This window comes from Mirounga leonina, unplaced genomic scaffold (assembly GCF_011800145.1).
Source record: "Mirounga leonina isolate KUSES-001 unplaced genomic scaffold, KU_Mleo_1.0 Mir_168, whole genome shotgun sequence".
NCBI lineage: Eukaryota > Metazoa > Chordata > Mammalia > Carnivora > Phocidae > Mirounga > Mirounga leonina.
This window is the reverse complement of record NW_023270426.1, coordinates 40065676-40083580: the sequence shown is the minus strand read 5'-3', so window position 1 is coordinate 40083580 and position 17905 is coordinate 40065676. Positions and strand designations below refer to the sequence as shown.

Sequence of the window (17905 nt, the reverse complement as noted above, 5' to 3'; positions counted from 1 at the left end):
AGACAGAAGCATAGAGATTTAAATTCAAAGGGACCTTAGAGATTATCTGGACCAGAGATTTTCAGCTTTTTTCTTTTTAAAGCAGCAAGACCCTTTTCTCAAGTGAAATGTTATATGGAAACGTACTATATAGATTAATAAAAGCACAGCTGATTGCTAAACCCAGGAATCTAAGCCCTATAGGTCTCCCTTTGTTGTCTGGGGCAATCCCCTGAGGGCACTTCCCTGGAACCCTTAGGGTTCCCCAGAGTGCTGTTTTAAAACCACTAATTTACACCAACCCTTTCATTTTTCCAGCTGAGGAAATACACCAAGAGAGTTTGTGTTTCACCCAGTGTTACAGGATAAATTAGTTGGATTAAGAGCAGTCCTCACATGTGCCATACTTAAGAAAACACTAATAGACCAGTATGGAAGTTCTTATTTCTAATACAGATAACTTTTACTATCTCATTTCTTTTAATCAACCAACTTTTATTTGGTCTTCATATTACATATGAGACACTTTCTATGGTTATCACTGATACAAATATTTAGAGACATAACCTTTTGCCTTAAAAAAGCAAACAGTATAGTTGGGAAGATAAAATATGCAGTTGAAAAGTTATACCAAATGTAAATGTAGCTTCCAGACTTGAGATGTAGCAGAGAAGTGTGACATTAATTAAAAATAAATTAACATAACATAATAAAATTAAAAAAAAATGATACCAATAATAAGCTCTGTCAGAGCTCCGAGGAGGGTGAAGCTACTCCATTTGGGCTAGGGAAGGGTTTAAAAAGGAACTATGGTTGAGCTGAGTAACACTTGGCTATGTAAATAGGTGTAAGGAATATATCATATGAATAAGAGCAGAGCTTTGTGTGAAAAAAGCTCCTTCATTTATCTCTATATAATGTTGGGGAAGTTCTTAACCTCTGAGTCTGTTACTGCATCTGCAAAATGGAGATATATAGGATATATATCAATTAAAGACATATTAATTGGTGTGACATAAACTTTAAAATGTCCATTGTTTATCACAATAGAAATTTATTTCTCCTTCATATCCGTGTCTATGCTGGACAGCTTTCCATGAAGTCAGTCAGGGACCCAGATTGCTTCTCTTTCAGCTTCTGCCTCCCCGAGATAGTTTTTCAGAGAGAATAGAGAATTTTCCTTGGGAAGGTTTTCAGGGGATGAGCTTAAAAGTGGCATATAGTATTCTGCTCATTTTCTATTGGCCAAAACTTAATTACAGAGCTGTCCCTAAACACGAGGATGTAGTTGAGCTGTGTGCACAATTTGAAAAGGAAAAAGGTCTTAGTGAACACATGGAGGTCTCTGCTACCTCACAGAGTTTTGGGGAAGATTGGAGGAAATAATGTATTTGACATGCTTAATACAAGGCATACATGGCATGTAGAAGATTTTAAACATCCTTTTTAAGGTATAGGTAAATTTATATAATGTTTTGCTGGGCATAGATAATCCACTAAATTTCTATTAACATGTGTTTTCACTTCTTTTTGGAGAGGTATCAACTTATTTTTGACTCGTGGTAATGATAATTGATATTTAAAATGATTCTTCTTGCTAAATTCTTTGTTTCTTCTTCTTTTAGCATGGCGTTATTGCTACAGAAGATGAGGAATATTTTATTGAACCATTAAAGAATACCACAGAGGATTCCAAACATTTTAGTTATGAAAATGGCCATCCTCATGTTATTTACAAAAAGTCAACCCTCCAGCAACGGCATCTGTATGATCACTCTCATTGTGGGGTTTCAGGTGAGTGTGTGGCGTTTACAAAGTGTATTGTATTGTATTGCCACTGTCTTTCTTCTGACACCTATGGAAAGGTGAATGATAGAATGATAATGAATTTCCATGAATTAACATGAATTTTCCTAAACAGAATCATAGAGATTTAGATTCAAAGGGACCTTAGAGATTATCTGGATCAGAGATTGTCAGCTTTTTTCTTTTTAAAGCAGCAAGACCCTTTTCTCAAATGAAATGTTATATGGAAATGTACTATATAGATTAATAAAAGCACAGCTGATTGCTAAGCCCAGGAATCTAAGCCCTATGGGTCTCCCTTTGTTGTCTGGGGCATTCCCCTGAGGGGCAATCCCCAGAGTTCTTTTAAAAGATGTCACCTATCCAAATGCCATATGACTTCGCTCATATTTGGAATTTAAGAAACAAAATAAGGAAAAAATGGAAAAAAAAAAGACACAAACAAAAATCAGACTCTTAAATACAGGGAACAAACTGGTGGTTGCCAGAGGGGAGGTGGGTGTGGGGGTGGGTAAAATAGATAAAGGGGATTAAGAGCACACTTGTCTTGATGAATGCTGAGTAATATATAGAATTTTTGAATCCTTATGTTCTATACCTGAAACTAATATAACTATATGTTAATTATACTTCAATAAAAAAAGAAAAGAGGAAAAAAAAAACTACCTTCCTTTTCAGTGGGAAAAAAAAAGATGTCACTTATCAATAGTTGGAAGCTCTTTGAAAAGTCCTTAAAATATAAGTCTGTGTAAAATTATTCTTTCTTAGAAGGAGAACAAAACCCCACCCTATTTTATCCAGGTAATAGTTATAATTTTCAAGCACAAATGTTCCATAGTATAATTTTCATTCACAAGTGTTGCCTAGTACTCTGTGCTGTTTGGTTAGCCTGATGTTTTTATGCTAATGGTGAGACATTAGACACTTGTATAAGATTTGAAGAGTCTTAAGGTAATATTCAAAGGCAGTGTTAGGGTACTATAGAGATACATAGCAGGGACAGCAAATCTAGACATTAGTGGACCAAGAAGGCTTCATGGAAGAAGTGACTTCTAAGCTGAGGCCTGAGGGAGAAAGAGAAGGTAGCTGTGGAGAAGTAGAGGGAACAGTGGGTGGAGTGTTCCATATAGAAGAAACAGCATTTACAAAAGTCCTGAATCAAAAAGTAGAATGTCACATTTCAGTCATTGCCAGTTCATAAGAATGGGTTATTAGAATGTGGGCTGGAGGGATGGGGTGAATTTCCTACGGGTGAGGAGTGGACCTGAGAGATGAAACTGAAATGACAAGGAAGGCCAAGACACAAAGGGCTTGTAAACCATATTAAAGAGTTTGTTTATCCAAAGTGTGCTAGAAACCCATTGAAAGGTTTTAAGCAGGAATCACATGATCAGATTTGGGTGTTAGAAGTACTACCCTGGCAGTCCTGTGGAGACTGACTGAGAGAAGAACAAGACTAGAGGTGAGGGGTTAGGAAGCTGTTTAGTCTAAAGATTAGAAAACGTACAGAATAGAGGATATAGCTTGGCATAGTAGAAAGAATATGGGCTTTGGTGTAGCTTTGGACAAATGAACCAACCTCTTTAAATACTTCTTTGAACACACATTAGTTGCTCAAATTGTAGCTATCATTATTACTGAGATGACTGTTTCTAGTATTTAAAGAGCTATTATATTAAAAAAAAAAAAGATTGGGGCACCTGGCTGGCTTAGTTGATGGAGCATGCAACTCTTGATCTTGGGATTGTGGGTTTGAGCCCCACATTTGATGTAGAGTTTATTTAAAAATAAAATCTTTAGGGACGCCTGGATGGCTAAGTTGTTAAGCATCTGCCTTTGGCTCAGGTCATGATCCTGGGGTCCTGGGATCGAGCCCCGCATCCGGGCTCCCTGCTCAGCGGGAAGCCTGCTCCTTCCACTCCCACTCCCCCTGCTTGTGTTCCCTCTCTTGCTGTCTCTCTCTCTGTCAAATATATAAATAAAATCTTGAAAAAAATTAAAAAAAAATCTTTAAAGGTGTGCCTGGGTGGCTTAGTCAGTTAAGTGTCTGACTCTTGATTTTGGCTTAGGACGTGGTCTCAGGGTTATGATAGCAAGTCCCAAGATGGGCTCACGCGCTCAGCGGGGAGTCTGCTTAGGATTCTCTCTCTCCCTCTCCCTCTGCCCCTCCCCTGCCTCTCTCTCTCAAAAAAAATTAATAATAATAAATAAATAAAAATAAAATCTTTAAAAAAAATTAAAGATTCGATTTGTTCTGTGTAGTTCTCATAGGTTGAACCAGGGGCAGGGTATTCCAGTATTTCAGCAGGTTTCAGCTTAATACAAAGAAAAGTTCACCAGCAAGTAATTTTAGAAAAAAAATGGGATGAGTTCAACAGGTAGATTTATAAAAAATAGGATGAGTTATCTTATGAATTAGTGAATGCATCACTGTTTTGTTTATATCCATATGCTTCTTGGGCTACTTTTCTTCTGCTTCAAGTTTAAGTGTTCTTTGGAGTTCATTCTTCAAGTGACTGTTCTCATTCTACATACTCTCTTCTTGAGTAATCTCTGGGACATCCTTGTTGATGAAGAGTAATTGGTACTAGAAAAAGGCCACTTCAAGTGAAGCTGCTTAAGGCATGAAATAAAATTTCATAGGAAACAATGAAAAATATTTTGATGGGTCTTTGCATTGAGTAATGAAACTAAACATTATGGAAATAGTTTAATTTATCTTGTATTTAACAAATTTAGGCTATAAGTACAACTTTTTTTTTTTAAAGGTTTTATTTATTTATTTGACAGAGAGACACAGCGAGAGAAGGAACACAAGCAGGGGGAGTGGGAGTGAGAGAAGCAGGCTTCCCGCGGAGCAGGTAGCCTGATGCGGGGCTCGATCCCAGGACCCCGGGATCATGACCTGAGCCGAAGGCAGATGCTTAACCACTGAGCCACCCAGGCGCCCCTATAAGTACAACTTTATATAAATTCTTGAAAAACTAGGATTCAAATATTTAGTTGTTTATTGCAATATAATTTTCCCATCATTTTTTCCATAACATGACATCCTTCACTTCATGATCATAAAAATCACTTTTTGCAAAAATATTTAAAGATTTCATTGTATTCTGAAAGATAACTCTTAACCTTAGATATTCAAATTATCCTCTTTTGAAGTGCCTATCTTATTACTGGTCTTACTGAGGCAGATCCTTCTTTTCCAAAGGTTGAGGCATGAATCAAATAGATGAGCAAATCTACTCTTATTGCTAACATAAAATTCTGCCCTTGTTGGGGAAGATTTTCTTCTTTTACAGTCTCTCGCCCTGGATTACTGTGCTATTTGCAAAAAATAAAGCAGGTGAATGAGATATTCTTGAATGGCTGAAAAATCTTGAGTGAATTACTATGACTATTTCCTCACTTTTAACCTATTCACTAGTCATTTCTGTTACCTTTAACACCAGTCCATTTAGTTCAGACCCTTGTTATCTCTTGCCTGCACCACTGTAATGACTTTCTAACTGGGGTCTTCCTGTCTTCAGCTTTGTTTTTGTCTTTAGTGGGCTGTCTCCTACATCTGGGTGTATTATATTTCCTTCTTTCCTTCCTCCCTTCCTTTCTCTTTTTCTCTCTTTCTTTCAAGATTTTATTTATTCATTTGAGAAAGAGACAGAGAGAGTACAAGCAGGGGGAGAGGCAGAGGGAGAGGGAGAAACAGGCTCACCACTGAGCAGGGAGCCCGATGCGGGACTGAATCCCAGGACTCTGGGATCATGACCTGAGCCGAAGGCAGACGCTTAACCAGCTGAGCCACCCAGGTGCCCTATATTATATACTTTCAAACGTTTCACTGGCTTCCCAAGAGTGGAAAATCAGTAGTAGTTCCCTAAGTTCTTTAGGAATATCACTAAAAAAAAGTATTTTATGTTTAATAAGTTTGGGAAATGTCTGGTTAAGATCTTAATTAGGATACTATTTTGACAGCATAATTCAAGTGACATGTGCATTTATAGGTGTTAATTGCCAGTTAACCTGTTATTGGGAACTCAATTTTATATCAAAATATAAGATAGAAAAACTCTTTTGAGAGTGGGCATATTTATCTCATATTCAGATATAAATTTTCCCATTCTAATTAGATTATGTTATCAATTTCAAAATAAATAATAAAAAATGTCTGTTTTTTGTAGAAAATTTAGAAAATATGGGTAAAAAGAAAAAAAAAGGAAATGAAAGTTGCTCTTTTACCACTATCCAGGGATAACTGAATGCTCTTGTCCATTGCTGTAGATATTATCATGTCTCTATACATGTATTGTTTACTTAAGTATTTATTAAATAAATATTTATATAGCACGTATGTGTCAGGCTATTCTAGGTGTTGGGATGCAGCAATAAATAAAACAAGAAAAGTCTCTGCTCCCATGAAGCTTATATTCTAATGAAGAGAGTTAATTAAAAAAAGCAGTCAAGCCAACAAGTAAATACATGGCCATCTATCAAGAAGTAATAAGTGCTACTAGTGAAAAATAAAGCAGGTCAATGCAATAATTTTGAATGACTGTATATATTAAAAATATTTTGAGACTGGGGCGCCTGGGTAGCTCAGTCATTAAGCGTCTGCCTTCAGCTCAGGTCATGATCCCAGGGTGCTGGGATCGAGCCCTGCATCGGGCTCCCTGCTCCGCGGGAAGCCTGCTTCTCCCTCTCTCACTCCCTCTGCTTGTGTTCCCTCTGTCGCTGTGTCTCTCTCTGTCAAATAAATAAATAAAATCTTAAAAAAAATTTTTTTTTGAGACTGATCAAAAATTTAAGATCTTATTTCAGATGATAAAGAGATCTATGTATTTGGTTTTTGGGAAAAGTTCTTTATTGTATATGTTTATGGAAGAATGTTTTCTTTGACATTCTAAAGTCTATCCAAAATTAAATTGAGCATATGTAGTAAGTATCATTTGAATAACTACTAATCTTTGTTTTGAAACAAGTCAGTTGTGTGTTCTATTTTAGACTAAACAGTATATTAGTTACAGATCATTAAGCTTAACATTAAGCAGTCAATTGACGATTACAGAATGTAGATATTGTTTCGTAACGATGCAATCATGCTGGATTAATTTAATTTTAAAAGTGAAACCAGATATCTTGATTACACTTATTCATTGTGTGTGTATTTTATCTATCTATCTATCTCAGACTACAAATTCTTTGCGTGTAAGACTCTTTCCATTTATGAATGTCCATCAAAGACATTATATATACATTTATCTGATGGAGTGATAACCAAGCAAACCAACAATTTAAAAAGCTAAAAGTCTGAAATTTATGAAAATGATGATAACAGTAGCTACTTTATATTGAGTGTTATCTAATGAGAAACACCATTGTGGTGCTTATTTTGCCCAATCAAGTCTAATTCTTTTCACAAATACTTTAAATAAATATAAGGAGAAATTGAATGGATCAGAGGAGTGAAAATGATCAAAATAATGGAAATCAAATCCGATATTTAGACATTTAGGCTGTCCATCCAGAGGAAGGGAAAACTAGGCATGATTTGAATACATGGGTGGTTTTATGATCTTGACAGACTGAGCAAAAAAAAAAAAATTAGAATTATGTTAATGCAGAAAGGATTTTGACCATTTCATAACAATATTACCATAAACTCAGTGGCTTAAGCAATATACTTTTATTATCTCACAGTTTCTGTGGAACAGCAGTTGTACATGAATGAGCTAATTGACTTAGCCTCAGTCAGGACTGGGTTCTCATCTGGAGTCTTGACTGACGAAGAATCTACCTTCGTATTCCCATGGTTGTTGGCAACATTCAGTTCTTTGCTATTAAAAGACTGAAAGCTTTAGTTTGGGGCTGGTTGTCTGCCAGAGGCCGTCTGTAGCTCCTTGCCATGTACAGTTCACCAAATTGGTTGCTTACTTCCTTAAAGCCAGCAAGGGAAAGGCTCTAGTAAGAAAGATGTTACAATATTATGTAACATAATTATGTACTCATATATGTAATCGTGTATATCCCTTTATCTTTGTTGTATTCTCTTGGTTAGAAGCAAGATACAGGTCCCACCCACACTAAAGGGGAAGAGATCACATGAAGTGTAAACATCGGGAGGTCATGGGGGGCCACCTTAAGAGTCTGTCTGGAATAAGGGAATACTTACTGGCTGTCTAGAAGTTATACTATTGGGAAATAAGAAGTAACATGTCTCTGCCTCTCTTGGCCTTTAGGAATAAAAATACTCAATTTATATGAGCTTCAAAAATATTTTACTGGTATCTGTCATAGTCATTTCTATCTCTTATTTCTTAAAATTTATAACTTTTACCAAAGTAATTTTTAAAGGGTAAACACTAAAGAAATTAGAAAAATAATAGAGAATACTGCCAGTTTCTGTCAATTATATTATAAAAATTAAAATGATTCTTCCTCACTAAATTTTTAATAAGTAGAGGTTAGAAAGATCATACAGATATGAAAGTAAGGTATGCAGAGGAATTATACTCATTCAAGTTTATTAAATAAAGATGAATATAAATGAGACAAGTGTTTACAAATGCCGTAGTACTAAAAGGTTTTCTCTGTACTGAAGGGCCAACTGTTAGAAAACAAAGGATTAAACTGCAATCCAGAGTAAAATGTGGTTTAAAGGAATTCCTGCTGTAATCATAATCTTTCAACTCTCATTGTAGCACCATTTACCTCTGGGTTTTAGAAGAGTAATACTTTGGGTACTCTGTTAGTATAAATAGTTGTATATCGCAAAACTAAATGAAAAACTTAATTCACAGCCTTTTAGAATTGAGATTTCTAGAGCAGTAGAATTGCTCTAATTGAGATAGTTTAATAAAAGATCTTACTTTAAAATAAATGCTCAGAGGCATTTTAGGAATAGGATTTTGGGGGTACCTGGCTGGCTCAGTTGTTATAGCATGTGACTCTTGCTATAACAAGAGGTGGTGAGTTCAAGCCCCATGATGGGCATAGAGCTTACTTAAAAAAAAAGTAACAGATTTTTGCAATATTGATGTTCTTCATCAGAACTGTCTTAGGGTGTATAGAAAGTTAATGCTCTTGTTTTTAAAAAAGCTTTATGAAGTACATATTCTATATTTAAAAATATTATGACATAATTGGTCATTGGAGTAATATGAAATGATTATTTAAAAAATATTTTGGGCGCCTGGGTGGCTCAGTTGTTAAGCGTCTGCCTTCGGCTCAGGTCATGATCCCAGGGTCCTGGGATCGAGTCCCACATTGGGCTCCCTCCTCGGGGGGAAGCCTGCTTCTCCCTCTCCCACTCCCACTGCTTGTGTTCCTGCTCTTGCTATCTCTGTCTCTGTCAAATAAATAAAATCTTTAAAATATATGTATATTTTTTAATTAAATAATTCATTAGGCTTATTTTTTGTTATGAGTAGCTGAATGTTATTAATGTTTAATTTGCTTCAGATAAAATGACTATTTTGAATACTTTAAAGAGTTTAATTTTCTTACTACTACATTTCCTTCTCCCCTCTCTTCACTGAAAAATCTTAATACTTTAGGCAATTTATGAGGAGCATGTCTATATGAAAGATTTAAAAATAAGTAAGCTTAATTGGTGAACTTATCTGAACTAGTTAATTATTTTTATTGTAGACCTCATCAGAAGTGGCAAACCTTGGTGGCCGAATGACACATCTACTTTTCCTTCTTCACTACCAATTAATGGCACGCATATCCGCCACAGACAGAAGAGATCAGTAAGCATTGAGCGGTTTGTGGAGACACTGGTAGTGGCAGACAAAATGATGGTGGGCTACCATGGCCGCAAAGACATTGAACATTACATTTTGAGTGTGATGAATATTGTAAGTTTGATGCCTCTCTATAATATTTTAACTTAATAATTTGTGGTTTTGACTAAGGTCATGGATTTTTAGTGTGAATTAATGATTTTAAGAATTTACTCATCTAAAATGAGAAAGAGTTAATATATTAATGTTTCAGTTCCATAGGAAATAAATTTAAAGGTGACCTTACTGTTCATTTTAGGTAATATGACTTTTTGAATGGGTCATATTAAATCTTGTTTAAAAGGTTTTCTTTAACTTGAAATATCAGCTCACCCTCTTCATTACTATGTTGTAGCTCAGTTTTAGGAGAAAATATTTCTTGAGGTAGATTTGTATAAAAATCTTTTATGGAGGCATCTTGAGGGTAGAATTCTAAGTGATATGAGATAAAATAATATCTTTTTATATACAAAGTGGTTTAATTTATGAAAAATTGTTTTACCATTCTTTAAAAAAATATTAAACAATCAGCCTATGATTTTTGTCTGACTTTGTGTCTTTTCTTATTTTCTGGAGGTCAGGTTGCCAAACTTTACCGTGATTCCAGCCTAGGAAACGTTGTGAATATTATAGTGGCCCGCTTAATTGTTCTTACAGAAGATCAGGTAAGAATGAGTTAGTTTAGAAAACTAAAACCCTTAACAGACAGGCTGTAGAATTATGTATTATAAAATAAAGTATTTTATTATTGATCCTTTTAGGAAGTTCTAGTTGAATATGATTTTCACCACTAAGTATTTAATATTTTAAGCAAATTTTAAGTACTTTATAAGAATATACCTCCTATTCATGTTAAGGCTCTATATATGTATATTAGCTATATGTTTCAGTATAAAGATGAGTATTTGTTTGGCAGATCTAATAATAGTGGTTTTGGTTGCTGAGAATCACATATATTCACATGATCATTAAAGCTGGAACTGGAAAGAATATTCAGTAGTACACTAAATTAACTCTAGGTCAGATATTACAGAGATAAAAATTGGCAAGAGATTATTCCTAGAAACCACTGCTTCTAATTATAGTCCCACTTTAGTTCTTCAAAAGTTTTAACAACTGACCTTAGTAATTTGTTTGGAACATTTCTGGTATGCATGTTGTATTGCAGCCAAACTTGGAGATAAACCACCATGCAGACAAGTCCCTCGATAGCTTCTGTAAATGGCAGAAATCCATTCTCTCTCACCAAAGTGATGGAAACACCATTCCAGAAAATGGGATTGCCCACCACGATAATGCTGTTCTTATTACTAGGTATGGTTTGTTGCAAATATTTTATCTTTGATTGTTGTGTTTAATATTTTGACTATATTTTGTTCTATCTAAAGTCTCATTCAGGTAATGAATATATTGAAAGCAAATGGTAATTTGTTAATCACCAGTGAGAAGGAATATATTACACTATTATTGTGTTTGCATCAAATGAACCGAGTAAGAAAAAAGAACACATTTAGAGTTGACTTAGAAATGTAATAAACATCTTTCCTTCAACTAATATCTATTCATAAGGTTTAATTGGAAGCACATGTATGTTTTGTTAATTGAACAAAATACATAATAAAACAAAGATTAAAAAGTATGGGATTATAATTGAGTCATCACTCTTGGTTATAAAATACATTAATTATTCTTACCTCCAAATTTTTAAAAGGGAGGACATCAATAGTTACACAATTTACTTAGATGAATGTTTATTTAATTAAAAATGTTTTAATTAAGGTATAAATATAAAGAAGCACATTTATTACATTATATGTTGAATAGCTTGCTTCTCAGGGTAAAATTATTATTTGATGATAATGCAATTAATTCATGTTTTTCTTTCCAGTTTTACATAACTTGTTCAGATCCTTTTATTCCTTACTCTCCAACAAGAATTCTGTGGAGTAGATACCATTATTACTTTTCCCATCTAAAAAGTGAGGAAACTAGTTTAAAATACTTAAATTGCTCAAGCAAGTGAAAGTGCAGGTCTCAAACCCTGATAATCCTGTCTTCTATGACTGTGCTATCTTAGACTACTGTCTTAGTTTTTTTATACCTTAATTATGACTGGTTAGAAGCATGCTTAAATCATTTTAAGATGAACTTGTCCTTTGACCTCTTATCAGTATTTAAAAATGAAAAAAAAACAATAAGCAAAATGGAAGCATTATTCTATCTTGGTGAAATGAAATAGCCTTTGTTGTCTTGATTATTTCTTTTAATTTGCAAGATAGTACTTAACAATGGTGTGCCCATTGACTCTACATTAAACTATATGGCGGGAATGTAAAGTTACGTGGCATCAGAATCTTGAGATCCTGGGAGATAATGTGAATTTAGCTTTTTAAAAAATGTTCCTGTTAACTAAGTTGTAGAGTTAAAGCTTCTCGGTTTATTTATTTTTTCAGTTATAATTACTTTAATTGACTTCATCTACCTGGCACTGTAAGCTAGAAAAGTTTGTTTATGACATACTTGCAAATAAAAACAACATTGTATGGGTTCTGTATTCATATGTGTTGACATGTCAGTCTGATAAATTCTGTAATTCCTCAGAGTCTTGTGGTCTGGAATGATTCCCAAATATATTTGAGGAGTTAAAAATATACTAAAAATTGTGCAAATATAGAAACTTTTGTATAAAAATATATATGTGGATACGATTAGTGTCAATGAAATTACTACAGGAGAATGTTTTTTATATATGGTTAGCAAAATGATCACAGATAATTTACATTGGCTTCTGTGTTTATATTTATAAAGTCCAACTCTCCCCAAAAAGGCAATGCCCACTGGGCTCCTGGTGCTTTATATTTTTGTTATTGTATGTGCATTCAATTTTTAGCTTTTGCATCAAATGACAATAGCTATACCAACAGTGCACGTTTATAAGTATTTGAGTCGTGAAATATATCTGGGCAGTTAGCCATCTTTTCTTTGCACTGGCTACAATATTCAGCTGTCTTGTTCCTCTGAATTGGCCCAGATATTTTTCTGATCCTCTGCAGAGTCCTTCCTTGTTTCTATAAGCTATTTTGAATGCCTTTTTGATGCCTGAGGTTTGAACATAAAATTTTCTTTTTAAACTTGTCTCCTAATGGTCAGACTAGTACTAGAAATGATCTCAGGATTTAATAGGACAGTACTTTGAAGAGTTCATATATCATACCATTTTCAATTAGTTATATAGTGGAGGCTAGAAAAGTATCTCTTTGGGGCAGCATAGAGTGCCTTTTTGAATTGTTATAGTCTCAAAGTAACTTTGAGCTTATTTAAACGTCTACTTATTTAAAAGTCTAATCGTCTTTGAATTATTAAGGCCATGGAGTGACATCTAAATCTGATGAATATCATCTCTAATATTTAGAGTTTTTGTTGGGTGGTTTACCATCTTGATTCTTCCTTATATACTTTTAATTTGTGAAATTGAATATATCTTTAAATCATACTGCTACTTTTAGTAAAAATTCAAATAATTTTTATAGATGCTCATATATTAACGCTTTTCATTGCTTCATGTAACTCACTCATTAACATATTCAGGATTATGACTTCACCATTTATAGGTAAGTTCATGCTTGAAATGTCAGCTCACTAGGGAGAATGTATAATGTGTTTACTGAGAATTCCAGAGAAAAATTGATGGATATGTTTATCTCCACTAGGCCAAATTTTATCTCAGGGATTTAAATGTTTTAAGCAGAAAACCATTTGGAACTGTAGTTACTTAGGTAATAATAGTTGCTTTTGAAAAAATGAAAGTATAAAAACTTAAAATACTATCTCCTCTTAGCAAATAATATTTTATTTTTTTATAATGATATAAATTTAAAGCAAACTGTGCTCTACAAAGCTATGAGATCACTGTGACTAGACAGAAATAAATAAGCAGTATAAAAAATTTAAAATTCTGGGGGCGCCTGGGTGGCTTAGTCAGTTGAGCATCTGACTTGATTTTGGCTCTGGTCATGATCTCAGGGTCGTGAGATTGAGCCCCGTGTGGGGCTCCACGCTGAATGAGGAGTCTGCTTAAGATTCTCTCTCCTTCTCCCTCTGCCCTGGTCCACTCATACACTCCATACACTGTCTCTAAAAAAAAAGTTAATTAATTAAAAAAAATTTTTAAATTTTATTTTATCTGGTATAAAAACTACTGCATTAACACCAAAGAGTATATTAAAAACTATTTATATACACACATATATTTTAATTTTTATATACATTTATTTTTATACATAAGTGTTTGTGTATGTGTATATAATGAACATCTGTTATATACCAGCTAGCTTTATCAAATCTTTTTTTAAACATTGAAGTATAATTGACAAAGTTGTATATACTTTAAGTGTACAATGTGATGACTTAGTGTGCCTAGATGTTCATATATCTCCCCAGATTTTGAAAGTTCTCAACCATTATTTCCTTAAATAAGCTTTTTGTCCCTTTCTCTCTCTCTTCTTCTTGGACTCCCATGATGCTAATATTACTTCATTTGGTGATGTTCTATAATTTAGGTAGGCTTTCTTCATTGTTTTGTTTGTTTTTTCTTTTAGTGGGTAGTATCAAATGATTTGTTTCCAAGTTCATGGTTTCTTTCTTTTGCTTGGCATGTCTGTTGTTGTTCTCTATTGCATTTTTTAATTTCATTCATTTTATTCTTCAGCTTCAGAATTTCTAATGGTTCTTTTATATAATTTTGATCTCCCTTTTGAATTTATTATTTTATTCACATATTCTTTTCCTGATATCATTGAGTTGTGGATCTGGGTTCTTTAGTAGCTTGCCGAACTTTTTAGGAACAATTATTTTGAATTATTTGTCTGTCAATTTGTAGATTTCCATTCTTTGCATTCAGTTACTGGAAAATCATTGTATTCCTTTGGTGGTGTCATGTTTTCTTGATTTTTCATCTTTCTATAGCTTTGTGTTGATGTCTGTGCATTTGATGAAATAGTCACCCCTTCCAGATTTTATGGAATGGTTTTGGTAGAGAAAGATCTTCATCTGTGGACATAAGAGTGCTGGCTGGGTTGAGTATGGTGTTTCTAGCTCTGGAAAAGTTCCAGCAATGTAGTCTCTATTCACCTTTGTCAGCTGAGATTAGCCTTAGTGAAGATTTCAGAGTTCCTCAATGGTCAAGGCTGCATTTGTCTGCACCAGCAGTAAAGGCAGTTGGGGACCACCTGATCTCTTTTTCTTTCATGGGGGATGTCATGATGGAGGGGATTTCTCTTGAAGCAGGGTCCAGCTTGCAAGTACCCACATGAGTGTTGGTAGTACTGATGTCTGATATGTGGGGACATTTGGTAATATGACACTATATAAGTAGGTCAAGAACTGATTAATATTTTGTATTCGAAACTCTAATAAACAGAATTTAAGAAGATAAAATAGAACTGTATATATACACTTAAAAAGTTACACATGTTGGGGCACCTGAGTGGCTCAGTTGGTTAAGCATTTGCCTTCTCGGGGAAGGCATCGAGCCCCATGTCTGGCTCTCTGTTCAGCAGGGAGTTTGCTTCTCCTTCTCCCTCTGCCTGCTATTCCCCCTGCTTGTGCTTTCTCCCTCTCTCTCTGTCTGTCAAATAAATAAATAAAATCTTTTTTTTTTTAAAGATTTTATTTATTTATTTGAGAGAGAGAATGAGATAGAGAGCATGAGAGGGAGCAGGGTCAGAGAGAGAGGCAGACTCCCTGCTGAGCAGGGAGCCCGATGTGGGACTTGATCCTGGGACTCCAGGATCATGACCTGAGCCGAAGGCAGTCGCTTAACCAACTGAGCCACCCAGGTGCCCCAAATAAATAAGATCTTTTAAAAAAAAGTTACGCATGTTACAAAACTTTCATATTATTCCAATTAAACTTTGTATTGAGAAACTGTAAATTAATGGGTACTTAGAAATACGTATCTACAATTTGACAGATTTAAAAATTATTTATATTCCCACATGAAGTTAGGAAGTATTCACCAAATTTAAAGTCAAGACAATTTCTTTTTTCTTTTTTTAAATATCTTTAAGATTTTATTTATTTATTTATTTATTTATTTATTTATTTATTTATTTATTTAAAAGATTTTATTTATTTATTTGACAGAGAGAGAGACAGTGAGAGAGGGAACACAAGCAGGGGGAGTGGGAGAGGGAGAAGCAGGCTTCCTGCGGAGCAGGGAGCCCGATGCGGGGCTCGATCCCAGGACCCTGGGATCATGACCTGAGCCGAAGGCAGACGCTTAACGACTGAGCCACCCAGGCGCCCAAGATTTTATTTATTTATTTGAGAGAGAGAGATAGTGAGAGAGAGCGGGAGCAGGGGGGGAGAGGGAGAAGCAGGCTCCCCGCTGAGCAGGGAGCCCGATGCGGGGCTCAATCCCCAAACCTTGGGACCATGACCCAAGCTGAAGGCAGATACCCAACCAACTGAGTCACTCAGGTGCCCCAAGTCAAGACAATTTCTAAATTTATTTTGTGGCAAAAGCATTCAAGAAATCTTTTTATAGTATGAAAATCAGTAGGCATTTAGTGACATAGAGTATTCTTGCATCAGTGTTGAGCAATTAGCATGAACAGACTAATGCATTAATTTCCTGGATTTCTCTCCTATCAAATATTAGAATCATGTTTTCTATCTTTAAGATACTAGTATATAGCAATATATATTTCAGACAGGAATTATAACCTAAATTCTGTTTGGTTATAGATTTATTGAGATATAATTCATAGACCATACAGTTTGCCCATTTAAATGTACAACTCTGTGGCTTTTAGTATATTTGCAGAGTTGTGCAACCATCACCATAATTAATTTTAGGACATTTCCATCATTCCTATAAGAAGTCATCTCCTAGTCTCGTATCCTTCCCATCCCAGCCTCAGACTGAGGCAACGGCTAATCTACTTTTAGTCTCTATAGCTTTGCCTAGTCAGGACTTTTTGTATGGATGGAATCATAAAATAGGTAGTCTTTTGTGACTGGCTTTTACTTTGCATAGTGTTTTCAAGGTTCATCTACATTGTGGCACATATCAGGACTTCATTCCTCTTACTTGACTACATTCTTGAAAATTCAAGATCCAGATCTTTTAAGAATGCCTCTACTAATAGACTATTCTTTAATAATCATAATTCCTTTTCAGTTTTTCAGTAATGAAATGCATAGGACATATAAGTACATCTCATAATACATACGCAAAAATTGCACACCAAGTCACATATTTTAGTCTTTAATTAAAAAGAACATATTTATCCTCTTAAGGGATCATGACTATTTGCTTTGTTGCTGCTGGATTTTAAAGGGATTAGAATTTCCAAAGTCAACTAATGTTTTCAGTTGGGAGATTGAAAATAGCTATAAAAAATAGTTTCTTGCTAAAACTTGGCCTATTGTGTGTGGATTTAAGCAAGTTTTCTTAATTTTTAAAGGATGTATCTATTGGAATTATGTATTACCTTCATGATTATATATTAAAACAGATAGGAAAAGGAAATTAAATGTGGTACATTACCATTTATTTGGTATTCATTTGTGGCTTTCTTTTTTATCCTTAAGGAAATGCCAGATAAATTTTTTATGAACTATCACTAAGCTTTTAAGAGTATACAAGTTTGGGGGCGCCTGGGTGGCTGAGTTGGTCAGGTGACTGCCTTCAGCTCGGGTCATGATCCCGGAGTCCTGGGATCGAGTCCCACATCGGGCTCCCGGCTTAGTGGGCAGCCTGCTTCCCCCTCTGACCCTCTCCCCTCTCATGCTATTTCTCACTCTCTCTCTCTTGCTCTCTCTCAAATAAATAAATAAATAAAATCTTAAAAAAATATATACAAGTTTATCGGCAGCAGTGGAATCTTGAATTCAGTTTGCGGATGTATTGATTTTCTTATTTGGGCATTTTGAAGCATTTATTTTTCTCTTATCACTCTTGTTCTTTCATTCTTAGTTTTCTAGTTTCCGTTCACTTCATTCCTGGTTTGTTGATTCCTTACTCAAGTGTGTTTATCTAGATTCAGTTTCCATTCCAATCAAGGATTATGACAGACTTGTGCAACCTTCATTTCCTGTGCAATCTGGGACACTTTTAAGAGTGAGAGAGGGTACCATTGGCAGGTATGCCTAGACAATAGGCCCAAACTAGGATCAGGTATATCAGGATTATGGTCATCCTAGGCATTACCTATGTTTGCTTCTTAAACTTTTAAAAATGGAAATAAGAAGATACTTTTTCTCACTGCCCAGGGTTGACTAAATACATGCAATTTAATGAACTATCTTTATTTATACACCTTGATTAAAACTGA

The 17905-nt window shown here is 34.7% G+C and overlaps 1 protein-coding gene across 1 annotated transcript in view; it reads left to right on the top strand.

Annotated features, from left to right (window-relative positions):
* The window catches only part of ADAMTS6 (ADAM metallopeptidase with thrombospondin type 1 motif 6), a 297675-nt gene that overhangs the window by 9093 nt on the left and 270677 nt on the right, over positions 1–17905 (top strand). Inside the window, exons 3-6 of the mRNA XM_035014519.1 lie at positions 1605–1773; positions 9430–9641; positions 10148–10231; positions 10735–10880. Of these exons, the coding sequence (XP_034870410.1) occupies positions 1605–1773; positions 9430–9641; positions 10148–10231; positions 10735–10880 (611 nt within the window). The remainder of the gene's footprint in view (positions 1–1604; positions 1774–9429; positions 9642–10147; positions 10232–10734; positions 10881–17905) is intronic.